Source organism: Vulpes vulpes, chromosome 4, assembly GCF_048418805.1.
Source record: "Vulpes vulpes isolate BD-2025 chromosome 4, VulVul3, whole genome shotgun sequence".
Taxonomy (NCBI): Eukaryota; Metazoa; Chordata; class Mammalia; order Carnivora; family Canidae; genus Vulpes; species Vulpes vulpes.
This window is the reverse complement of record NC_132783.1, coordinates 130,190,044-130,217,023: the sequence shown is the minus strand read 5'-3', so window position 1 is coordinate 130,217,023 and position 26,980 is coordinate 130,190,044. Positions and strand designations below refer to the sequence as shown.

General features: G+C 41.2%; 1 protein-coding gene across 40 annotated transcripts in view; it reads right to left on the bottom strand.

Moving 5' to 3' along the window:
* Positions 1 to 5,870: 5,870 nt before the first annotated feature.
* CPLANE1 (ciliogenesis and planar polarity effector complex subunit 1) overlaps positions 5,871 to 26,980 on the bottom strand; it is a 138,651-nt gene continuing 117,541 nt past the window's right edge. For 35 of the 40 annotated variants that reach the window (XR_012001297.1, XR_012001286.1, XR_012001291.1 and 32 more), the window contains 8 exons: positions 17,723 to 17,888; positions 15,538 to 15,596; positions 14,938 to 15,105; positions 14,082 to 14,206; positions 10,065 to 10,154; positions 7,979 to 8,062; positions 6,809 to 6,984; positions 5,871 to 6,375 (listed from right to left, as the gene is read on the bottom strand). Coding sequence is in view for 21 of the 40 variants with exons in the window: in XM_072757077.1 (XP_072613178.1) it covers positions 6,208 to 6,375; positions 6,809 to 6,984; positions 7,979 to 8,062; positions 10,065 to 10,154; positions 14,082 to 14,206; positions 14,938 to 15,105; positions 15,538 to 15,596; positions 17,723 to 17,888 (1,036 nt within the window). In the remaining 19 variants the exon portion in view is untranslated. Of the gene's footprint in view, positions 6,376 to 6,543; positions 7,007 to 7,978; positions 8,063 to 10,064; positions 10,155 to 14,081; positions 14,207 to 14,937; positions 15,106 to 15,537; positions 15,597 to 17,722; positions 17,889 to 26,980 lie in introns of those variants that run through there. The other 5 variants (XR_012001295.1, XR_012001300.1, XR_012001304.1 and 2 more) reach the window with 3 other exon arrangements.

The window sequence follows — 26,980 nt, the reverse complement described above, 5'->3', positions numbered from 1 at the left end:
TGAGCCACCCAGGCTCCCCTTCTCAGTTATTTTTTGCCCATTAGAGTTTGGGGGTGGGGGGTCTTTTGGCTATCTTTGAGAGTTTTTCAACTTTATCTTTTAACTCTTCCATGAAATGTTTTATTTCAGTTGTATTTTAAATTTCAAAGAGTTTCTTCTTCTTTAATTGTTCCTCTTGTACAGTAACTTATTGTTGAATTCAATATCCCCTTATATCTGTCAGATTAAAAAGTAGATTTCTCACTTGGCATTTAGAGGCCTGAGCTCAAGTCACAGCCAATGCACCATATGTTCAGATTTAAGGAGGCTGATAAAAACACTTCCTCACCTTTCAAGTTCTGATTAGAATTATAAACTGGAGTCTGAAAGATAGAGGTAAAATTACGTTTTATTGTCAATAGAGCCAGAGTAGAGAACATATTGTAGGGATCCCTGGGTGGCGCAGTGGTTTGGCGCCTGCCTTTGGCCCAGGGTGCGATCCTGGAGACCCGGGATCGAATCCCACGTTGGGCTCCCGGTGCATGGAGCCTGCTTCTCCCTCTGCCTATGTCTCTGCCCCCCCCTCTCTGTGTGTGACTATCATTATTAAATAAATAAATAAATAAATAAATAAATAAATAAATAAATAAATAACATTGTAGCCTGGACCTGCAACCACAAGCAGGCTTGCTATCATCTGCCCCAAATCTAGACCTTGAGATCCATCTGCCATGTGGATTTTGCAAGGTAAATAATCTGCTCAGCCTACCAAAGGAGAAATTGCTGCCTGTCACTCCAAAGCACCACCAACAGGGGCAGAAATGAAAGTCACGAATACACCTGTTTGAGTTTTTGGTTTGTTTGTTTGTTTGTTTGTTTTTAGTAATCTCTACACCTCTCATGGGTCTCAAACTCACGTCCCCAAGATCAATAGTCTCATGCTCTTCTGACTGGGGCAACTAGGTGCCTCACAAATATACTTGTATTTAAGATTTTATTTTTTTAAATGATCTCTACACCCAATGTAGGGCTTAAACTTAGAACCCTGTGATCAAGAATTGCATGCTTCACTAACTAAGCCAGCCAGGCACCCCTTCACTTGGTTGGTTGGTTTTTTAAGATTTTTAAAAATTTATTCATGAGAGACACAGAGAGAGGCAGAGTCATAGGCAGGGGGAGAAGCAGGCTCCCTGTAGGGAGCCTGATGTGGGACTTGATTCTGGGACTCCTGGATCACGCCCTGAGCCGAAGGCAGACACTCAACCACTGAGCCACCCAGGTGTCCCCCCTTCACTTGGGTTTTAACTCATGTATTGCACTCATTTTAAACATGGGAATCAATTGATATTGAACTCATGACATTCACCGATCAAATAAAAATCCTCAACAGAAACTACGTATGGAAATGTAGGAATAGGGTTTCCTTTGTCGTTGAGTATTCCAATTTGTTTCAAAAAACAAATGTTTCTCTGGGTGCCTCGCTGGCTCAGTCTATAGAGCCCCACATTGGGTGTAGAGATTACACGAAAATAAGCCACATTTAGTTCCTATATGACCTGTTCTATTATTTTGCCCATTTAACTCGACCATTCATGATGAAGGCTTTCTCCATGTGTCTGGTGATACCTAACTGACCTTTCAGGTTTTATTTTTTTTTTTTAAGATTTTATTTATTTATCATGAGAACACACAGAGAGGCAGAGACACAGGCAGAGGGAGAAGCAGACCCCATGCAGGAAGCCCGATGTGGGAATCCATCCTGGGACCCAGGGATCATGCCCTGAGCCAAAGGCAGATGCTCAACCGCTGAGCCACCCGGGCATCTCACCTTTCAGGTTTCAGAGCAAAGTACCAAAAGGTTTATTGAGGTTCTGAGTGTATAGGTAGGTGGATTTCACCTGGGGGAGTCCTTTTCTGTAAAAGGCCAGGAAATAAGTATTTTAGTCTTTACAAATCATCACAGCCTCCAGGTTGCGAGTTCAAACCCTGCATTGGGATCCACTCTGGGCATGGATCCTGCTTAAGAAATAGATGCCTTAATTTCTAAGAGTAGAGAGTAGGCCAGGCTTGCTGATATCTGCTCTAAGGTGATCAGCTAGAAAGCTGGACTCCTGCCTAGGATCATTGTTTTTAAAGACCCTATAGAGAAAATTTCCCTTCAGCTCAGCAACTCCTGTCACATATCTTGGCCCCCCAGCCCACATATATAGGAAAAGGCTGAGCCATTCATTCCCAACTCACAAACCAACTTTACCTAACAGGAATTTTCCCTCTCACTTATTGCCCTGATCAAATACTTGTATGGAAAGGAAAGCATTAGTTTCTACCAAGGGTCTCCTTCATTGCATAGGGCCACAGTCCAGATGCTGAACACAAATGGTCAGTGTAGAGCAATGCTTACAGGAAAGTAGGGTTCTGGAGGGCTACCCAGTGTGACTTCTGAGCAATTGTCAAGTGCATTTTCTTTTTTCTCGTATGTCCTCAGCAAGGTCCAAGGTTTGATTTCTTAGAGAAAAGCTAAGCAACACATAAAGCAGAGTATCTAATAATTATTTGTTGGCATATGGAAAATTGTATAAGCAGTAACGGCTTGTCATTAGTCCAACATTTATCAGGTATGGACACTGGCTGGAAACAATGGGTGCTGAAGTGAGAAAGTAGGGAAGTCTGAAATCAATGTTTTTGTTTTTGTTTTTAATTTTTAAAGATTTGTTTGAGAGAGAAAGAGCACACAGGCAGGAGAGGGAAGGAGGGGCAGAGGGCGAAGCAGGCTCCCCAGTGAGCAGGGAGCCCGATGTGGAGCTCAATCCCAGCACCCCAGGATCATGACCTGAGCCGAAGGCAGATGCTTAACTGAGCCACCCAGGGAACCTTGAATTCAGTGTTTTAAATCCAGGTCCAAGTATGTAGCTTCTTGGCAGAAGCTTTGAGCTTCCTTTGCTGGTGCATCCCAAGTTCACCCAGAATCCTTTGGTTCGGTGATACTACCATGCTAACTGCTGTATAACATCTTTTTTCTTTTTTAAAAATTTTTTTTAAAATATTTTTTTTAAGATTTTATTTATTCATGAGAGACACACACACAGAGAGAGAGGCAGAGACACAGGCGGAGGGAGAAGCAGGCTCCATGCAGGGAGCCCCACTTGGGACTCAATCCCAGGATCAGGACCTGAGCCGAAGGCAGACGCTCAACCACTGAGCCACCCAGGCGTCCCTGTATAACATTTTCTGATAAAATGTGAGCAAAGTTAAGATTCAGTTTTGAGAAACTGGGAACACTTTTGATAACTAGAGATATTTCCCAAGTATGATGTTTAAAATCCATATATGGAAAATGCTTCCCTTTAATCCATGTATGGAGGGCATGAAGTCTAGACGGATCTAAAACACTTCTTTGGATGATTCCTCTGTTTAGATATACTAAGCAAAGTCATCATGTTGCAGGTTTTTTTTTTTTTTTTAAGATTTTATTTATTCATTCATGAGAGACACACAGAGAGAGAGAGAGAGGCAGAGACACAGGCTTGATCCCGGGACTCCAGGATCACACCCTGGGCTGAAGGTGGCCCTAAACCGCTGGGCCACCGGGGCTGCCCCATATTGCAGTTTTTTCTAAGGCTGAAGATGTACTCAAGCTAGGGGGTGAGACTCCCTATGGTTATCAGTCCTCTGCTGATATTCTCTGTCCTGTTCATCCTTCATTTTCAGGTTTACTGTGTGGATCTTCCCTAAGAGAAGACTTCTTCTTCCACCTATGACAGAGGAACTGCTACCTGACTAGTCTACCTGTCTCAACCACAAAGCTGGACAAAATCATGTGTGAGGAAACTGCTGTTAGACATTAGACACCATGCAGCACAAAACAGTGATCCCAGAGAGAAGGGATACTCATGAGGTAAGCCTCCAAATGCCTCACTGTCTACTTAAGGACAGGATTCTGATGACTCCAACATAATGAGCTAGAGTCCAAGCACATCACTGTGATCCTACTAAGCTGAAGAGGCAGAGAGCAGAGGTTAGAGTGGTAACAGTGGCTGGAACCTACAGGGCAAGGCAACAGAGAAGGAAGCTGCACAGAGAGGATCCCCAGAGGCCTGTGTGTGGATGAGGGGGAGCTGCTCGTATTGGTAAGGAGTACTGAGGAGAACCAGCAAGTAGTTACTACAAGGTTGAGAGCCAGCAGACACAGCAGAGGTTGAGCCCTGCTGGGGCTCCTCCTAGCACCTCCTCAATCCTCTAGGCATCCAGGCTCGACACCAGAAGGGCCCATCTTAGAAGTGAAGATCATGCCCTAAAGTAAGGGCTACAAAAAATACGCTTCAATAATGAGGGTAAAAAAAATATACAGTTCCATCAATGAAACCTGAAAGCATTAGTTGCCTGAGATCTGTATTATATATAAGAAATGCTAATGAGGGCAGCCCAGGTGGCTCAGCGGTTTAGTGCTGCCTTCAGCCCAGGGCCTGATCCTGGAGACCCAGGATCGAGTCCCACATCAGGTTCCCTGAATGGAGCCTGCTTCTCCCTCTGCCTGTGTCTCTGCCTCTCTTTCTCTCTCTCTCTCTCTCTCTCTCGAATGAATGAATGAATGAATGAATGAATAAAATCTTTAAAAAAAGAAAAAAATGCTAATGATCTTCAGGCTGAAGGGAAATACGAGATAGACATATGAAACTACAGGAAGACATGAAAAAGCACTGGAAATGATGCTTGCCTTAAAAGACAACTGAATGTTTAAATCAGAACAGGAGCAGGCAGGTAAAAGGGATTATACTATTTGTAAAAACCCCTTTGTTTCTGAAGTCGTGTGAAATGTCAAGTTGGTAAGTGAAGGGTGCACGTTGTTAGCCCTAACGCAGCAGCTCTCAAACTTTGTGTTCTGTTTATACTCAAAAATTATTGAGGGTCCTAAAGAGCTTTTGTTTATGTGTGGATATATCTGTGAATATTTATCATGTTAGAAATTAAAACTGAGAAAAATGCTTAAATATTTTTAATTACAATGACCCACTCAATGTTTAATTTTTGAGAGAGAGAGAGAACACACATGCACAAGCAGGAGCAGAGGGAGAGGGCGACAGAGAATCTCAAGCAGGCTCCATGCCCAATGCAGAGCCGAACGTGGGGTTCAATCTCAGGACTCTGAGATTGTGACCTGAGCTGAAGCAAGAGTCAGACGCTTAATTGACTGAAACACCCAAGTGCCCTCCACCCCACCCTGTTCAATGTTTGTAACACATTTTTACAAAAGTAACTCTTTTCCAAAATAAAACTAGAAGAGTGGCTTTGTTTTATAATTTTACAGATCTCTTTAAAGTATGGCCTTAATGGAAGACAGCCAAATTCTCATACCTGCTTCTGCACTCAGCCTGTTACAGGATGTTGTTCTGGTTGAAGTACATGAAAACAATATGGCCCCACACAGGTATGTGGTTGGAAAAGGAGGTATATTTAACAGCTTTTTCAGACAATATTATTCTTTGATACTACATCAAAAATTGACAAGTGAGTGATTTTTTTAAAAAGATGAGTTTCTTCTCATAAAAATTATCTCCCAAATTATGATACTGGGACAACACCAGAAACTACCCAGGTCTCCACACCATGGTCATGTAGCCTTCTGGAATCAGTAATCCTATTTCTCACCCAAAGCAAGGCTTTGCAGGCTGCAGGGTGCAGGATAGGTCTGGCTTATTTAAAAGTCCAGCATTGCTGGAAAGTGCCTGGTTTCTTTGGCTCCTGGGCCAGGTTTACCCAAGTGAATTTTAGGCTATGCTATAAAATGGAGTTCATTATCGAATCTTAGGGTGACACTGTGACTTTCTTTTCCTCAATGAAAGATTCTTTTTTTCCAGCAGATTTATCCATATAAGACTCATGGGGTAGTAAAGGAGGAGACAAAACAAAAGATTTTTATTGAAAGTAACTTAAATATATAAACTTGAAAAAAATGAAAAGTACCTTTCAAGTCATTTTAAAAATTGTGTATAAAGATAAATCCAAAAGCACGTAATGATCTATAGTTAAACAACCCTTTCCCTATGAAGGCAAAATTATTGAGAAGTGTTTATTTTCCCTCTTGAAATGGCTAATCCAGGTAATAATATGGCTGTAGGTGGTCTATTCACATTGCTTCCTTCACTGCTTCTCTCTTAAACACACAAATCTTTCAGGACTACTATCACTGAGCTGCTGGCCTTTGCTTGGAAACAGAATGATACTTGGATCTTACAGGCCCAAGGCCCAGTGGACAGACAGGCTCTTGTCCTCCACGCTGGCCACCATGTCTTCAATGGCCTTCCAGTCAAGCTTGCTGAGGATGCTGCCAGTACTCTCAGACACATTGTCGATGCCACCAAAAGGAGGCTCTCGCTCTTCTTCAGTTGCTGACAAGTCCTATCAAATTAAGAAACGTAGTAAGTTGTGGTCCAAGCCTGAGAAAAAATAAATGGAACATGAACTAAGCTTTCCAAAGATTCTAGAGTTGCTCATCCATCAACTGGTGAAGCACACCAGGGCAGTGGTTGCCCAGCACATCTAGATTGACAACAAACTGACACAACTAGATGCTGGCACCAGATCTGAAGAATGGACACAATGGATTTTTATGCTTGTAATAGAAATATCTGTTCTTTTTTGATATTCTTTAATACAAATTCAAGGAAAATTCTGAAAGATAAATGCTACAGTACTAAGCCAAAAGTACAGATGCTCTGAATTACTACTTCAATCTTGCAGTATCTCCACATTTCACAAAAAACAAAAAATAGTAACAACTGGAGAACACAGAGAAATCACTAAGCAAACTTAAATCTGGAACAATGCTTACTTGTAGAAGGGAACTGTGACTCTCGCAAAGAACCGTACGGATGTCTGAAGGTACCGTCCAGGGACTCACCACGGTCTCCTCTCTCTCGTACTCTATACATACCTGTTTTGATTGAGGCGAAAGTTCTGCACTAATGTGATTTTTTGTACATTGCAGGCGACATGGAGCACCAGAACCTTTCAAGGGAAAAGGACAAAGCTACATGGGACTAAGTCATCTATAATTATTTTTTTGTTTATTCTGACTTTTATCATCAAATCTGAGGGAGTCACATTTTACCTAATAATTGAAGTTTTTAAGATTTAAGAAATCTCTGCAATTCAAGATGGGGCTCGAACTCACAACCCTGAGATCAAGAGTCACTCCACCAATTGAGCCAGCCAGGTGGCCCTTACCTGATCTTTGAATCACAAGGTCTTGGATATGGTTTTTAATAATTTCTGCCCTGTCAGTGTGACGGAAGGAAACGGAATTCTGGCCACCTCTTGATTTTAAAAAATAACAGGAACCTCTAGGACAAGGAGGAGAGGCTGCACATAGAACTGTGGAAAAGTTCCAACCACAGAGTTGTGTGAATGCACACTGTGGTGAAAAGCAAAACAGCTAGTAAAACAAAAACTTGAGATTGAAGGATAATAAAGAATAATATTTTAACCACGAGGGTAGGCGGTCTCTCCAAGGTAGACAGAAACAAATGGAGATGGGGTGCTGAGGTGGTTGCTCCAACCAGTCAGGCTGTGAAAGAGATCAGCAAAGGCTATAAGCACCAACTAATGCCACTCCCACTTCTGCTACAATTAATTTTTTTTTTTAATTTTTATTTATTTATTTATGATAGTCACAGAGAGAGAGAGAGAGAGGCAGAGACATAGGCAGAGGGAGAAGCAGGCTCCATGCACCGGGAGCCCGACGTGGGATTCGATCCCGGGTCTCCAGGATCGTGCCCTGGGCCAAAGGCAGGCGCCAAACCGCTGCGCCACCCAGGGATCCCATAATTTGTTAATTAGACTTTGATACTCATCAAATGAACATAATTATTGCCATGTAAAAACACTGACAAAATCATCACCAAAATCAAGAACTTAAAGTTAACGATTCTGCATTTTAGGATAAATCTTTACCGGTGGGGAATCTACACACCTTGAGAAACTGTCCCTGGCCTTCTCTCACCTTGCTTTCTGCAGGGATGGCTTTGTAATTTCCTCCTCTTCAGATCAGAGTGTATCGCTCTAGGATTTGTTCGGGATATCCAATCTTAAAATACAATATTAAACAATGCTGTGAAACTGTGCATGTGCAAAGCTTTCCAAGTTTGGGTGTTCATGCCCCAGTGTGGACAGTGGATGCTTTCTAAGGTAAAAGGTCAGTGATATATTAAGAAGAAACCCCACAGTGGAAACTAGGCTGGAAAGCACACCAGCTGCCCTCGAAGAAAGCACTCTCTAGGACAGTGACCACCACTGCCCAGTTTCTTTATAACACATAAACAATGTCTACAGTGAGGAATCTGAAACTGAACAGTTAAACTGAATCCATCACCTGTACCACCCTCAGAAGGAAACCCTGTTCCTCCTTGTGCTCTACCTGTGTCAGTCCGTGGGCCATACTCTAGACACACAGCCAAGCTAGACACTTGGAGTCCTACCCAATTTCATCCTGTCACAGGCAGGGCTACTCCTGGACAATGAAAGAAATACTTCTGTTTGCCTTTCTATGGGCAAGGCCCCATGCAAGATCATAATTCACTTCAAGAACACAAAACCCTGGATCTCTGGAGCTTTCATAAATATAATACCAGGGTACATATCATTTCAACTTATTTTTAGGGGCAACATTGTATTTTGGGGTATTTTATCTGTTAAACTAACACTGCTAAATATTTGTTTAGAAAAGAAGGAAACAGCTTTGGAGTACTCTAAACTAGAAAAAATTTTACAAAAGATGAAAGATTAAAATGAGAGACTTTAAAAGAAAAGAAGTCTGGGATGATACAATTAAAAGCACAGGAAGTGATGCTTCTAAGACTCATATTGATCCTAATAACTACAGCCTTGAGTTTTAATGCACTCAGTGGTGGAAAACTATGGAAAAAGAACCTAAGAGAATTTCTAGGAAATACAGACATCAACAGTCAAACCTGACAAGTTAAACAACAGACACCGCTGAATGGAGAGGCAGTAAAGTGGAAGACGTGTCTGCAGGGGAAGAGGGCAGCGCCGGACAACAGGCAGAGGGCAGGAATAGACTCATTCAGGTCTCATCATTTTTATAGTGCACGTAATCAATGTGTTCGTTACACCTACCAAAGTTAGTTATTTTCTGTAAATTAGGATAACGCCACAGAGCTCACTCAGTTAACGTAAGACAAGGTAAGGTCATGCTCAGGCTGTGTTCACACAATGCCCGGCATCCAGGAAGTCCTCTGTACTGTTAGCTGGTGTCGTTGTCCTAAGGGGGTCCAAGCAGGCCCCTGTACTTCCCAAAGCCTCCGTGGCTTCAGCTGTAAGATGGGGATGACAGCGGCCCTGATTATCTACCAAGGCTGTTTCAGAGAGCTCACAGGAGAATAAGGTGGAAGTGCTTTCAAAATGGTGAAGAATAACATGGGGTGAGGAGGGGGGCCAGGGCTGGATCTTAATTCGTAGGAATTAAGATCATGACCACTTCCTCTCTAGTTGATCAGAGCACAGCTGATTTGGAATCCCCAAACTCATGGGCTTGTGTGCTGCATGACTGTGACAGAGGGCCCCTCCTGAATTACTGGTTTTTATGTTCAGTTCTGCGCTAAGCCCATGTTTTCACTTTTTTTTTTTAAAGATTTATTTATTTATTTATTTATTCATGAGAAACACAGAGAGAGAGAGAGAGAGGCAGAGACACAGGCAGAGGGAGAAGCAGGCTCCATGCAAGGAGCCCGACATGGGACTCGATCCCTGGTCTCCATGATCACACCCTGGGCTGCAGGTGGCGCTAAACCGCTGCGCCAACAGGGCTGCCCCTGTTTTCACTTTTATAATCCGTATTTTCCAGGTAGGAAAATTGAGGCTTATACAAATGGGTTAGGAATGTGCTCAAAGCTAAAGAGTAAGTGCTGGGTTAGGGTTCCAAAGAGAGCGAATGCCACACTCTGTTCCCTAAACCCCTGGACCACACAGCTGTACCCTTCATTCTAAAATCTGTATTTGAAATTTCTAAGAGTGTTATGATTTTGAAAAAAATGTAAGTTGAAGAACTTTACTCTTTATTCATCCCTTACCTTTTTGGAAGGTAACTGGAGAAGGCACAGCCTTTCTTGCTGCCACTTTGGCTCCACCTCCTTTATTCTGTATGGTAAAAGTAGCAGTTCCTATAAAAATGAGCAAACTTCTTTAGGCTTCTGTATGCACACCATGATTTTTCACATGTTGTACTGTAAATCCTTTGAGGACAGAAACTTCTGATAAAGAGGGGACCCAATACATGGTGGTTGATTTGAACCAAGAAAGGAAAACAGAAGTGCAGATGAAGGAAGGGAAAACTCTACTTTAAAACTTGGTATCCTCATCACACAACCACAGTCCTTTCTCAAATTGGCAAATGTGCCTTAACCACATCTCTGGCAACCAGAGAAGCCAGGCACATAAGCCTATTAGCATTAAACACCCTGACAGATGCCAAATTAAATATTATTGAAAGAATAATTAAGGTTTCTGAAATTCCAGGATTAATAACATTTATTATTTATGTTATGCAAAATTTTTTACTTATTACCTTCAACACCTCTATGAGGTAGGTTTTTAGATTTTATTTATTCACGAGAGACACAGAGAGAAGCAGAGACACAACACAGGCAGAGGGAGAAGCAGACTCCTCGCAGAAAGCCCAATGCAGGACTCGATCCTCAGACCCGGGATCACGCCCTGAGCCGAAGGAAGGCGCCCAATTGCTGAGCCACTCAGGCGTCCCTAAAGATTTTATTTGGGAGCCAGAGAGCTCACACACAGGGGGAGGTGCAGAGGGAGAGGGAGAAGCAGATTCCCCACTGAGCAGGGAGCCCGACATGGGGCTCTGGGGCTCAATCCCAGGACCCTGGGATCATGACTAAGCCAAAGGCAGACACTTAACCAACCGAGCCACCAGGTGCTCTTGAGGTAGGTTTTAAATAACATATTTGAGGGCACAAAGCAGCAGAGCTAGAATATGAAGGTAGGCCCGGATGATTCCAAAGGCCAGAACTTTTTTGATGCTTTTGATGCCTCACATTACTTAGCATATAGCCTTTATATTGTTTTTTTATAGAGCTAAATGTAAAACAAGCAAAAAAAGTGGGGGGGAGATCTGTAAGTGTAAAAGTTTGCTATTGGGGCTGGAGATATCGGCCAGAAACTACACACTGTTTTACAAGACAGGTAACAACACAGACTCACTAATACCTTCAGAAAAACTTCTTTTACAAATGAGCTGCAGGGAACTTAAAAATATTGATGAGTGAGTCTTCACTTCCCCATCTCTGCAAAGACTGATCTGCGTCACTGAGACAGTAGAGCCTGGGATCAATTATGCCTGGGTTTCCCCCAATGCCGCGCAATACTGGGGGGACCCAAAGCCTCTGAACGTAGCCAGGGGAAAGGACTGGGTCCCAAGTGTGTCCATGGCTGGGCAGAAGCCAGCATGTTCACCAGCACCCCAGGCTGCCTTCTCTCTCCTCTTCCGGGGAAGCTAAGGGACAGGTGAGTGAGGGTAATGGCGCATTATTGGTGGTCTTCTCTGATATGCCCACTAATATTCCTGAACAGTGGTTTACAAATAGCTATTTTTATTTATTTATTTATTTATTTATTTATTTATTTATTTATTTATTTATGATAGTCACACAGAGAGAGAGAGAGAGGCAGAGACACAGGCAGAGGGAGAAGCAGGCTCCATGCGCTGGGAGCCCGATGTGGGATTCGATCCCGGGTCTCCAGGATCGCGCCCTGGGCCAAAGGCAGGCGCCAAACCGCTGCACCACCCAGGGATCCCCAAATAGCTATTTTTAGACAGGAAAGCTAAACTGCCATTTTTCCCCCACTTATCCAAGTATTCAATAATCTCAGTTGTTCAGTGTGAGTGGCAGCAATAGATAAAGAAGAGAATGTTGCTACCCTCAAAAGATTTAGTTGAGCATGGAACATAAGTGGACAAGTAACTACATGAGACCTGCTGCAGAGGTGCCTCAGAGGGACACAATCATGTGATGGGGGGCCAGAGGACAACGAATAAATGGTAGCAATGGCAACTATGACAGCTGTTGTCTCTGATACAACCACCAGGCAAGTTAAGTATCAGCCCCAACTTAAAAATGAAACTTTGGATGCTAAATTCATGACATCAGTTTAGAAGAACAAAAGAATGAAGATTAGGGATGGCTTCCAAGACAGCAGTGAGGCCTTCGTGGTAAGAGAGACTTTCAAGGAAAGAATGAGGCAGAAAGCATAGCCTCTGGCTGGAAAACAAGCTGGCGTGCAGCACCTATGAGATGGGGAAAGGAGGTTAGGGAGGCCAGTAGGGAGGCTGCCTCGAAGTCCAGGGACAAGCTCTGGACTGATCTATGTAGGGGTGGGGGTCCCTGAGGGCTTCTGAACCCGGGCTGCAGGAACACCTCTTCGAGGACCGTCCCTCAAGGGCAGGTGAGACCAAAGGAGCGCTGAGGCCTCAGCCCAGGTGAGTGCAATGTAACAATACAGGCCTGACACTGGAAGAGCCAAGACAAAGACATATTTCCATATAATCCAAGACTTTTCCATCTGATATTAAGAAAAACTGTGGATTCAAGTTTAAAATCTTGCCAATTTTTGGTATTTCTTTTACTTAATTTTGGCAAATGGATCAGGTGTAAAATAAAAATTAAAAAGAGCAGTATTTTCTTACTATAATTTGTTTAGCAAGAGTTAACCAAACTATGAAGTTTTACTAAAAGGATTGGAATTTATGGAAATTTCAAGTTTCTAGATTGAGGCAGCATAATGAAGCATAGGTTCTAAGTGTGTAGACTCTAGACCCAAGCTGGGCTTAAATCCCAGCTCTGCTACTTCCTACCTATCTGATCTTAGGTGGTTATTTCAACTTTCTTTGCCTGGGTTTTCTCATCTGTAAAATGAGAACATAACAGTAGCTGTCTCATAGGGTGGTAATTAAAGAGCTTAAATGGAACCTGGCACATTATTATACATTTTTAGGCTGTGTAGTATATATTTACTATGATTATACATTTTTAAATATTTTATTTTGAGAGGGAGAAAGACAGACTGTGAGCAGGAAGAGGGGGTAAAGGGGGGAGAGAACCCCAAGCAGTCTCCACACTCAGCACAGAGCCTGACATAAGGCTCAATCTTATGACCATGAGGTCATGACCTGAGCCAAAATCAAGAGCTGGACACTCAACCGGCTGAGCCATGCAGGTGCCCCATGATTATACATTTTTAATGTGTAATCATTTCACAAAATAAGTATGTTTTACGCTGGTAATCAAAACCCAATATGGCAAAATTAAAGGAAGGCTAACAATAAATAACAGACATTGTATCTTCAAATGTGGAAAAGGATGTTCAGAAGGTAAAAACAGGGGATCCCTGGGTGGCTCAGTGGTTTAGCACCTGCCTTTGGCCCAGGGCGTGATCCTGGAGTCCCGGGATCGAGTCCTGCGTCAGGCTCCTGGCATGGAGCCTGCTTCTCCCTCCTCCTGTGTCTCTGCCTCTCTCTCTCTCTCTCTCTCTCTCTCTATGTCTATCATAAATAATAAATAAATATTTTTTAAAAATCATACGGATAGATGCAACTGTCTTTAAAAAAACAAACAAAAGGTAAAAACATGATATTTCAGTATGAGCCTCTTAGTGACAGACAGAAATCCTGGTATCGATCTAGTCCATCCTGATATCAGAACTTTTTTTTTTTTTTTTTGATATCAGAACTTGATTTGTGAAAAATGCCTACCTCTTTAGCCAGACACACAAAAGAAACAGATTCCCAAATAAGTCATATCTAAATATTGACTGTTCAATTCTATTACAAAAAGATCATATGTTTAAAAAAGATTCTGGGATCTTCCTATTTCAAAGTGATAGAACAAACAAAATCCCAGCACAGGTAAGTTTTTATCAATCCTGCAGCTTGCGTTCTGCTGGAAGGAGAACTGCTTTTCACTAAGATTTCATTTTACTAATGCAAACCAACTCTGGAGACAAGGAGGTCCAAATTATACAAAATTTTTTTCAAATTATACAAAATTTTAAAAAAAAGGTCAAAGTCTTACCATGTGGCCAAGGAGGGCCTTGAGGATGCCCCAGAGGTTTCCCCTTTCGGATATAACTCGGTCTGGATATATATCTGAATTTTCCAGGTTGATTTGTTGGAATATTGTGACTATATTTATTCTCTCTACAGTAGAAATTACATAATTATTACATTCCTAGAATCTCAGTAATAAACTATATTTCAAAAAGCCCAAATTCTAGCTCAGATTAATACATTCATTTGACGTTGCTTTTTCTGTACCTCAGTGATAACATTTCGTGTTTTGACGATTCTCAACAAATTATTCTTTATATCTCACACCTTCATTTGTTTTTTTCAAAGAAATTGGTTATCTATTTTTAATTGTCTATGTCTTTGGCAGTTATGTATTTTTAATACCCTGTTTTATTTTAGAAAAGATTCGAGGGAGTCTGTGCTATTTTGAGTAGACCCCAAATTATACATACACAAGTAGTCTGATTACATGTGGGTTCATATTGGGAAGAGATGGCGGAGAGGCGAGGACTGTTTCTACAAGAGTGGAGCCAAGGGGAAAAACAGGGAGAACAGTCAGGTGGCAAATTACAGAAAAAGAGGAAACAGAATTGAACAGATATCAAAGTTGCATTGATATCCAGTATGCTGGAGTGCGCTGGCACATCTTAGAGACACAATGCCATTTTTGTCTTTTTCCTTGGTGACTCTATAAACTTGTAAAGACCTCATAATTATGGGAACATGTTTTTCTTTACTTGATTATCGTACTTCTGAGCAGGGTAGATGCAAATATACTGGACGTGGGGGACAAAAGCACTAAATTCTGCTTACTGCGCCTGACAAAATCTTGCCGAATGACCTGCCAAACTTTGTCTTACCTTATTGGAGAAAGGCAGTGTTGCTCTTGGGAAATTTGAGCAGCTCTGGGTTTGTGAGGCAAGGCTTTCTGTGCAGTTTTTGGTAGCTGTACTGATTCAGATAACAGTTCGTTCATCAGACTGTATGCTTGGGAGATCCGCTGATTATAGTGGTCCGAGAGTAACAACCTTCAAACAAAGAATTAAACAGCATTTAGTAAAAGACTCCTTTTCAGTTCATACTTCTAGAGGAAACGTAATGTTTGAAGATGTCCTAGCATTTGGTTTTTTTCAATGCTTTTCAAATGCAAATTCATATTTCAGATTTCTGAAAACCATTAGGTGGAAACTGAAGGTACCTATAGTTAGGACCTTTTGGGTATTTTCAAAATACACCTACATATCTGGATTGGGGGAGGGAAGGCAACAGCAGAAATAAAAGCCTGAAAATTCAATGGAATAAATGATATTTGAAAGCAAATTCCTTAAAAGGCTCATGGAGTCTATTTTCCTTGCAGTTATCTCCCATGATTTTCTGTTTATGGACAGAAAGGGGCTATGTGAAGACTAGAGCTGGTCAGGCGTTGTCGACACCTCGGGTGTGCAAACTGGGGAGCTCACCTGTCCTTTTCGTTCTTCATCTTTTGTCTCAGCCTGATTTCCCGTGAAGTCATGTAAAACTGCAGGAGAAATACCCAGTTAGTCTGTGATTGTTTAGTTCAAATAATTAAGCCACTGTGATACAGGGAAAACATGAAAATTCCACTAATCAATTTTAATACCAAAGTTTTTTTTTTTTTAAGATTTTATTTATTTATTCCTGAGAGACACAGAGAGAGAGGCAGAGACATAGGCAGGCTCCATGCAGAGAGCCCGATGTGGAACTCGATCCCAAGACCGTGGGATCACACCCTGAGCCAAAGGCAGGTGCTCAACCACTGAGCCACCCAGACGTCCCTTAACAGGAGGTTAAAACGTATTTTTGCCATTCAGGAAAACAGTGTAAAACACTGTCATATTTGATAAGCCTCTTAGCACAAAACATGAAAATGTTAAAGCATCATGTAATTAAAATCTGGTTTAATAAATGGGATGCAAAATCTATTTTAGTAGCTAAATTCATGTATTTTCTCAAAAGGAGAGAACCTTAGCTGCATTAAAATTTTTTTTTTAATTTGAATTCAATTAACATAGTGTCAGCTGCATTTAAAATGGAAAAAAAAACACTGAAGTGCATTTGCTCTCTGTAGATCCTACATGGAAGTAGTCAGTAATAAATTAAAGGTATTATTAATTTCTGATATAAATTCAAATAAGGGGTGCCTGCGTGATTCAGTTGGCTAGGCATCTGCCTTCAGCTCACGTCATTATCTCAGGGTCCTGGGATTGAGCCCCACATCAGGCTCCCTGCTCAGGGATAGCCTGCTTCTCCCTCTCCCTCTGCCACTGCCCCTGCTTATGCTCTCTGTCAAATAAATAAATAAAATCTTTAAATAAATTCAAATGAAATTTGTAATTACTAACCCCATCCCTCACCTAAACAGTAGCTAAAATTAAACAAGTGTTTGCAAAAAAAAAAAAAAAAAAAGTGTTTGCAATTGTGAAGGAGTGGTCACAATGTCTATGAACCAAGGAGCCCCAGTGCCTTCGATTAATTTATTCTAAATCTGGACACAGTTCTATCTTGGGTATTTGCTTGGTTGACAGGGTAACATCAGAAGTCACCCCCCATGGGTTGGAGGAACACATACATTAACACATGCACCTGAAGATTCTAGTCCTGTGCCTCACTGCTGACAAAATGTTATAATTAAGATCGGGGCACCTGGGTGACTCAGTCTGTTAAGCACCCGACTCTTGATTTTGGGTCTCAGGGTCATGAGATCCAGCCCCACGTTGGGCTCCACACCATGGGGCCTGCCTAAGATTCTCTCTCTCCCTGTGCCCCTCCTTCCAGCTCATGTGCATGCACATGCTCTCTCTTAAAAAAAAAAAAAGTTTTATTAACATCAACATGCTTTCTCCAGACACAATTATAGCGTACAATTTATGTAAGAGTTCACCTACTTTTGCACCATTTGGTGCTTAACTGTGACCACCTTATCTGGAAAACTCACTTTTATAGAACATGTTTCCCTAATGATGCTGAAAAAAATTAAGTTCTATTATATTTTATTTCAAATTACAAAGTAAAAGATAAACTAAGTATAATCCAAATGTAATTTTCATAGTAATGTGATTATCAAAATAACATTGCTTTATTTCACCTTCTGAAGAAAACTGCTTCTGACCTAGCCATGGTGACATCCACAGTCAGGGTCAGTGAACAAATGTTGACAGTTTTTAAAGGGGAGTGCGCGCATGCATGCACACACACGCACAATTGTACCCTTGGTACGTGACTGGACCATACTCTTTATTTTTTGTAGATAACTTATGGATACAGAATTTTTATTACACACACAGTCAGTGTTCAATTGCCATTGACTCTCGCTGAAACTTAAGGGAATAGCTCCACTGGTCACCAATCACTCAACATCTTCACTGGGTTAAAATTAGCTACAGCCGTAATTAGCCTAGAGAAGGGAAAGTATTTAAGATAGTTCAACTTCTAGAACATGGTTTGTAGAATACCTTGCTATATTTTATTAAGGTAATTAACATTTTCTGACAAGCAAAACTCGTGACATTTCTGTCTAATAAAAAAATGCATCCAAATTATGTTAATCCTTTTCCTGAATATTTGCTAAAGCAAAACTGCACACATTCTGTGCTAATTCCATTGCCCCTGATACTACATACTTACTGGATTGCTCCTCGGGCAGAAGGGGTCATGTTCTCGCCCTCTCTTTTCTGCCAGCTGGTTTAAGTACTCTGCCATTCTTTCCTTGCGTTTTCTTTTCATCCACACCTGAATTTCTCTTCTTTCCTTTTCCGTTCTTTGTGTTCGTCTACCAGAAGAATGCTGAACTCTGAGAAATGTAACAGCCAAGGCATCACTTGATTTTACATTTTTTATGGATATAAGTAGAATCACAACTAAATGCTATTTATTTGGAAAGGGATTTTTTTTTAAGTAATTTCTACACCCAACATGGAGCTCGAACTCACAACCCTGAGATCAAGAGTCACACATGCCACCAACTGAGCCAGCTAGGTGCCCCTATTTGGAAAGATTTTTCCCATTCTCGCAAAGTAGTATATGTGCATTATCTCTGTCAACTTGCTCCAACCTGTACCCTGAAATCCATTGAAAATGATCTCAGAAAACTCACCAAAAGCCTCTTCATCCTACTGGATTTCTCTAAAGCATTTAATATAATTGGCTCTTTTTTTCTGTGTTGAACTCTTTCCTATATGAGTCGTCTTCTAACTGAAAACGCTCTGTAGGCTCCTACATTGGCTACTTCTCTGCTCATCACTTCCATATTAATGTCTTGAAAGGTTCTGTTTTTTACTTCTTTACCAACCCTCTATTCCTGGACTAGCGCAACTGCTTCCAAAACTTATACTACAGAGATGACTTCTAAACAGCTGCCCTTGTGGATCTAGCCTCACATTCATGCTCATGCCATACTTCCCACGGGCTGACCTGAGCTAATGCCTGAGCATGGCAGGCATAGTATGGCTGGCTCATTCCTGCAAGACACAGGACTCTTCTGGGGGGGCAGTGTTGGCATGATGTCTCACCACTGACCCAGCTGAAATTTTCCTATAACACTGTACTCTAACATTCCACTTACTCAACCCTCTCCCCTCCTCCTTCTGGTCTGATGTGTTCCTCTACTTCTGCGATTTTCCACCTTTCCCTTCATAGGCCTTTCTCCCAATAATTGTCTTGCACATCTAATCCTATATTGGTTTCTGCTTCTCAGATGATATGAACTGACACAAGTAGTACTGATAGTGGTCTAAGAAAACACGTAGTGTGAGATAGGGATTTGGGGCGGACTCAACACCCAGCATACGAGAACATCATCCCAAGTGGAAGGTCACAGGTACAAGTGATGTGGTTTGTACTGATAACCTGCTTTTCCTTCTGGAAATCTGGATTTGGTATCTGCTAGGCAGAGGCTGCCTACCCAACTAGCCCCCAAGAAAAACTATGGGCACTAAATCTCTAAATGAGCCTCCATGGGGGACATTATCTCACAGATGCTGTCATAACCTGCTGCTGGAGGAACTGTGTCCTGTTGGGACTGCACTAGGATTCTTGGGACCCTTGCCTGGTTTCCCTCCGAATTCACTACATGTACTCTATTCCACTTGCTGGTTTTGCTTTGAATTATCTTGCTGTAATAAATTAAGTCATGAATTTTGTAAGTCCTCCCAGTCAATCAGCGAACCTGTGATCTCCTGGAGACCCCTAACACAGGATCAGATCTACACTGGCCCTGCAGTCTGACAGCTGCCCCAACTTTCTCTGGCTCCTGCCCCTTTCTCCCTCACAAGTATTTCTCCAAATAAATCTCTTGCTCACCTAAATCTCATTTTGGTATTTGCTTCTTGGATGTGCCAATGAATATTACTAATTGATTATATTCTCCTGGCACCCTATAATGTAGCTGAAACTACATTCTCTATCTTGCCGAAGAAATCACCATCAACTCAGTCATCCAAATAGAAAATCATTCTCACTTCCTCCTGACAGCCTTCAGGTTTACTCATGATTACTACCCTACACTCTCTATTCTGAGGTCCTTCAAGTTTGGACTACTGAAGTAAGACCTCCAGTTGGCTCCCATTTCTTTGTTGATCCCCTTACTATTTGTAGATAAGGAATAGATGCCTTTGGCCTCCAACCTATAACCAGCATACCTAGCCAGTCCCTCTCTCTCATTCCAAGGCATAAACTCCAGTCACACCTAACTCCTGGTCCACATCTGATCATCACTCCTTTGCATTTTATATTCTTGCTGCCTTGAATACCCTTTCTACTGTTTATAAGGAACACAAATTTCTATTGGTCCTTTGAAATACAGCTCAAATACTGTAACTAGTGAAGCTGATGCCTTTGACGGACTCTCCCTGCAAGCTCCCATCGCACACTGACATAATTTGGTCTTATATCACTCTTTTTTTATATTTCTATCTCCATTCAATAGTACAAACCTGTCTTTATCATAATTCCTGACATGATATGTTATTGATGAAATATTCATAACATTCATAAGGTTAACTAATATAAACAAGTCAGGAGGTATATGTATCTCAAGGAAGCATTAGGAGGAGAGCCAGACTTTATCCTATTAGTAACCAGTTCTTGGACCAGGACAGGTTGCAAGGAAAAACATTTTAACCTAATATTCCAAGAAAAGACTATTTAATATGTATTCTAAGGATTAATATTTAGGGTAAATACTGTGGATGAAGTCTTTAATTGGGTGCCTCCGTGGCTTAGTTGGTTAAGGGGCTGAGTCTTGATTTCAGCTCAGGTAATGATCTCAAGGTCATGATATCCAACCCCAAATCAGCTCTGCACTCAATGTAGAGTCTGCTTGTCCCTCTCCCTTCTCTACCCACCCCCCAACTTGTATGCATGCATGCATATACATGCTCTCTCAACCTCTCTAAAAACAAATGGATAAATAAAATCTTAAAAATAAATCATTAATTTCTTCTAAAAAGAAAGGATTAAATTATGTGGTACTGAAAATGATGAGAACTTCCAGGGAAGATGGTAGAGTAGGAGAACCCTAAGCTCATCTCATCCCATGGATATGACTAGGTAACACTCGTATCAGTGTAAATAACCCAGAAAATGATCAAAGACTAGAAGAACAAACTCCACAGCTAAATGTAGAGAAGATGCCATACCAAAGAGGGCAGGAAGGGTGGAGACACGGTCAGGGGCTAAGTGGAACCACAGGACTGTTTGCTGCTGGGAGGGATGCTGTGCGCATGGAGAGGGGAGAGAAACAGATCCTCACACTGAGGACCCCACACAGGAAAGATGAATCCCCAGAGCATTTGGCTTTGAAAACCACAGGGCCTGAATTTTACAAGTTCTTATAATCAGCAGGACTTAAAATCTGGAACTTTAAAATAATCAGCAGGCTCAGCTCTGGAAAAGCCTGGAGGGGGAGAAAGAAACTGAGTCTCTGCCCTTAAAGAGAAAGCACAAGAGACAGCCCTGCAGGATACAGCATAGAAGCAGCATTTGAGGGGATCCCTGGGTGGCGCAGCGGTTTAGCACCTGTCTTTGGTCCAGGGCACGATCCTGGACACCCAGGATCGAATCCCACGTTGGGCTCCCTGCATGGAGCCTGCTTCTCCCTCTGCCTGTGTCTCTGCCTCTCTCTCTCTCTCTCCCTCTCTGTGACTATCATGAATAAATAAAATCTTAAAAAACTAATAAAAAGTTAAATAAAAAATTAAAAAAAAAAGAAGCAACATTTGAAAAATGCCAGGGCATATGGGAGGGAGGTTTGTTTGCTAACCTCACACCATGTGCTGGATCTTTGGGAAACTTCTCCAAGAACTAAAGAGCTGAGAGACACCATTTCTGTTCCCTGCCCTGAGCCTAGACACAGGGACACATGCTGGAACCTGCACAACACTGACTCTAACTTGCTAACAGTGCACAAGCCCCCATATTTTCCTGCAGGCCCATCCCCTCCAGCCAGGACTCCAACTCTCCTCCAACAGCAAACCCACTCAAATCATGATAACATGGCACATACCACCCCACTCTCCTATGGACTCGCCTCCTCCAAAGTGCTCTTTGCCAGAGCCCAACCAAAGCTGTGCCACAGCCTGGCAGTATACAAAAGCAGCTCTCACAGGAGCCAACACCACTCTAAAGTGACTCCTGCCCCAGGGAGGGAGAAATAACCATACATAACTATCAGACCATAACCTCAGCAGTCAGGTGGGAGCAGACATCTGGTCTGACTACAAGCTCTGCCCGCCAACAAAAGCTTCTCTGGGGACAACACAATGCACTTCACGGCTACTGCATCTCTGGCAAACACCTGGTCCAGCTCAACTCAAGCCCAAGGTGACCCCAGACTGGCTCACTAAGAACCCAGGGACCACATCTTGTCCACAATAGGCAAAGAAAGCCATTACACACAACTGGGCTGAGAGAAAAAGTGACTCAGCCACAACATTAGGGTACATGCAATACACAGAGGAGACACCCCTGAAGTGCCAGGTTCTAGTAATTAGGGGACACTGCACTGCAGGGTACTATAAGACCTCTTCTTCATAAGGTCACTGCTTTCAAGGGCAGGAGATGTAGATGACTTCTCTGACACAGAAAAAGAGTTACAAAGAGTTAGACAAAATGAAGAGGCAGAGGAATGTGTTCCAAAGAAAGACCAGGACAAAAATCACAGAAAGAAACCTAAGTGAAATAGACATAGTAGTATGACTTAAAGAGAACTTAAAATAGTGGTTATAGCTCACTGGAAAAAAAGTGAAGGACATCAGTGAGACCCTTAACAAAGAGATAGAAAACATAAAGAAGAACCAATCAGAGATAAATAACAATATAAATGAAATTAAAAACACACTAGATGGAATGAATAGTAGACTATAAGAAGCAGGAAAATGGATCAACAACCTGGAGGACAGAGTAAAGGAAAGCAATCAAGCTGAACAGATGAGAAAAATAATACAAAATAAAAATAGTCTTAGTGCCCCAGCAACACCATTAAGTGCAATAACATTTGCATTATAAGGATCCCAGAAGGAGAAGACAGAGCAAAGGGTGAAAATTTATTTCAAGAAAATAATATCTGAAAACTTCTCAAATCTGGGGAAGGAAACTAAAATTCAGATCCAGTAGACACAGAAATCCCCCAACAAAATCAAGGAGGTCCATACCAAGACACATGTTATTTAAATGGCAAAAAATTTAGTGATAGAGAATTTTAAAAGGATCAAAAGAAAACAGTTACATACAAGGGAGATTTCATAAGGCAATCAGCTGATTTCTCAGTAGAAACTGGGCAAGGGGAGGAGGGCGGGGGGTGGGGTGAATGGGTGATGGGCACTGAGGGGGGCACTTGATGGGATGAGCACTGGGTGTTATTCTGTATGTTGGTAAATTGAACACCAATAAAAAATAAATTTATTAAAAAAAAAAAAAAAAGAAACTGGGCAGGAGGGAGTGGAATGATATATTCAAAGTGCAGAAAGGAAAAAACCTGCATCCAAGAATACTCTATCCTGCAAAGCTATCATTCAGAATAGGAAAGACAAGAGTTTCCCAGACACAAGTTTAAAAAATTCATGACCACTAAAACAACCCTATAAGAAATATCAAAGGGGGTTCTTTTTTTAAAAAAGATTTTATTTACTTGACAGAGAGAGAGAGAAAGAGAGCGAGCGCACAAGTAGAGGGAGTGGCAGGCAGAAGGAGAAGGACAAGCAGCCTCCCTGCTCAGCAGGAAGCCTGATGCGGGGCTCAACCCCAGGGGCCTGGGATCATGACCTGAGCTGAAGGCAGGCACTTAACTGACCGAGCCACCTAGGTGCCCCCAAAAGGGACTCTTTGAGTGGAAAGGAAAAATCACAAATAGGAGTAAGAAAAGGAGAAAGTGCAAAAAGAATAAAAATAAGCATGTATAAAAATCAGTCAAGGAACTCTCAAAAGGATGTGAAGCATGATACCATACACTTAAAACATGGGAGGTGAGGAGAAGAGTAAAGAATGGGTTCAAACTTAAGTGCCCATCAACTTAATATAGACTACTATATGCATAATATGTCATATACAAACTGAATGGTAACCACAAATAAAAACTGATAACAGATATGCAAAAAACAGAGAAAGAAATCCAAGTATATCACTAAAGAAAGCCAGCGGGGGGGGGGGGGAGAAAAATGAAAGAAAAAAAAGGGGGGGAAGAAAGCCAGCAAACCATGAGAAAAGAGAGCAAGAGAAGAAACAGAGGCAGCACAAATAATCATAAAACAAGTAACAAAATGGTAATAAGTACATACCTATGAATAATTACTTTTTTAAAATTATCTATTTATTTATTCATGAGAGACGCACAGAGAGAGGCAGAGGCACAGGCAGAGGGAGAAGCAGGCTCCCTGCGGAGAACCCGATGTGGGACTCGATCCCAGGATCCTGAGACCAGGACCTGAGTCGAAGGCAGACGCTCAACCACTGAGCCACCCAGGTGCTCCTACTTTGTTCTTTTTTTAAAATATTATATTTATTTATTCGACAAAGAGAGACAGAATGCACAAGCAGGGGCACAGCAGAGTGAGAGGGAGAAGCAGGCTCTCTGCTAAGCAGGGAGCCCTATGAGGGGCTTGATCCCAGAACCCTGAGATCATGACCTGAGCCAAAGACAGACACTTAACCAACTGAGCGACCCAGGCACCTCTACTTTGAATATAAATGAACTAAATGCTCCAATCAAAAGATATAAGGTGACAGAATAGATTAAAAAAAAAAAAAAGCAAGACCCATCTATATGCTGCCTAAAAGAGACTCATTTCAGACCTAAGACACAACACATGCAGACTGAAAAGTCGAGGGATGGAGAAGCATTTATCATAAAAAGGGAAGTGAAAAGAAAGCTGGGGTAGCAATACTTATACCAGGCAAAATAGACTTTAAAAGATAAGAGACAAAGAAGGACACCACATAATCATAAAGGGAAGAATTCAACAAGAAGATATAACAATTGTAAATATTTATGCACCCAACATGGGAGCATGAAGCAGGGGAGCACCCAAATACATAAAGCAGCTAATAGCAAACATAAAGAAAATTATCAGTAATAATCAATAATAGTAGGGGACTTTGACATCCCATTTACATCAGTGGATAGATCATCCAAACAGAAAATCAACAAGGAAGTAGTGGCTCTGAATGACACTGGACCAGATGGATCTAACAAGATATATTTAGAACATTCCATCCTAAAACAGCAAAATGCACATTCTTTTCAAGTGCACATGGAAAATTCTCCAGAATAGATCACATATTTGGCCACAAAACAAGTCTTAGCAAATTCAAAAAGATCAAAGTCAAACCATGCAACTTTTCTGACCACAACACTATGAAACTAGAAATCAACCATAAAAATAATCTGGAAAGAGTATAAATACATGGAGGTTAAAAAACACACTCTGGAACAATGAATGGGTCAACAAAAAAATCAAAGAAGAAATTAAAAAATACATGGAGACATATGAAACTGAAAAGACAATGGTCCAAAATCTTTGGGATGCAGTAAAAGCTGTTCTAAGATGGAAGTTTATAGCAATACAAGCCTGCCTCAAAAAGCAAGATAAATTTCAAATAACCTAACCTTATTCCTAAAGTAGCTAGAAAAAGAAGAACAAACAAAACCCAAAACCTGTAGAAGGAAGAAAATAACAAAGATTAGAGCAGAAATAAATGAAACGGAAACTAAAAAGCCAAGAGAACAGATCAATGAAACCAGAAGCTCGACCTTTAAAAAGATTTTAAAAAATGATAAACCTTTAGCCAGACTCATCCAAAAAAACAGAGAGAGAGAGAACTCAAACAAAATCAGAAATGAAAGAGAAGAAATAACAACACCACAGTAAGAGACTATTATGGAAAATTATATGCCTACATTTGAACAACCTATATGAAATGGAAGAACTCCTAGAAATATCTAACCTCTCAAAACTGAAACAGGAAGAAAGAGAACATTTGAACAGACTGGTTATCAGCAATGAAATTGAATCCATAATCAAAAAACATCCAAAAAACAAAAGTCCAGGACCAGATGGCTTTACAGATGAATTCTACCAAATATGTATAGAATAGTGATTATCAATTCTTCTCAAACTATTCCAAAAAATAGAAAAGAAAGGAAAGCTTCCAAATTAATTCTATGAGGCCACCATTACCTTGATACCAAAACCAGATAAAGACACTACAAAAAAAGAACTACTGGGGCACCTGGGTGGCTCAGCTGGTTAAGCATCTGACTCTTGATTTCAGCTCAGGTCATGATCTTGGGGTTGTGAGACTGAGTCCTGTGCTGGGCTCCGTAATCAGCAGGGAATCTACTTGAGATTCTCTCTCTGCCTCTGCCCCTCCCCTCCATGTGCTTTCTTCTCAATCTCTCAAATAATAAATAAATAAATCTTTAAAAAAAGAGAGAACTACAGGCCAACATCTCTGATGAACACAGATACAAAAATCCTCAACAGGGGATCCCTGGGTGGCTCAGCGGTTCAGTGCCTGCCTTTGGCCGGGGGCACGATCCTGGAGACCCGGGATCAAGTCCCACGTCGGGCTCCCTGCATGAAGCCTGCTTCTCCCTCTGCCTGTATCTCTGCCTCTCTCTCTCTATGTCTATCATGAATGGATAAATAAAATATTTTTTAAAAATCCTCAACAAAATATTAGCAAACTAAGTTCAACAATATCTTAAAAAAATAATTCACCACAATTAAGTGGGATCTATTCCAAGAATGAAAGAGTGGTTCAATGTTTGCAAATCAATCAAAACATCACATCAACAAGAGAAAGGATTAAAAGAACTGTATGATCATTCCAATACATGGAGAAAAAGCATTTGACAAAATTCAACATCCATTTATGATAAAAACCTTCAATGAAGTAGGTTTAGAGGGAATATACCTCAACGTAACAAAGACCATATATGAAAAACCCACAGCTTATGTCATACTCAATGTAAAAACTTGAGAGCTTTTCCCCTAAGATCAGGACAAGACAAGGATGTCCACTCTCATCACTTGCATTCAACATACTGCCAGATGTCCTAGCCACATAATCAGAAAAGAAAAGAAAAAAAAAGGCATCCAAATTGCTGAGGATGAAATAAAACTTTCACTACCTGCAGATGACATGATGGTATATATAGGAAACTCTAAAGACTCCATCAAATTACTACTAGAGCTGATAATTGAATTCAGTCAGGTGCAAAACACAAAATCAATACTCAGAAATTCATTATGTTTCTATATACTAATAATGAAGTAGCAGAAAAAGAAACTAAGAAAACAATCCCATTTATAACTGCACCAAAATAATAAAATACCTAGGAATAAGCTTAACCAAGGAAGTGAAAGATCTGTACTCTGAAAACTATAA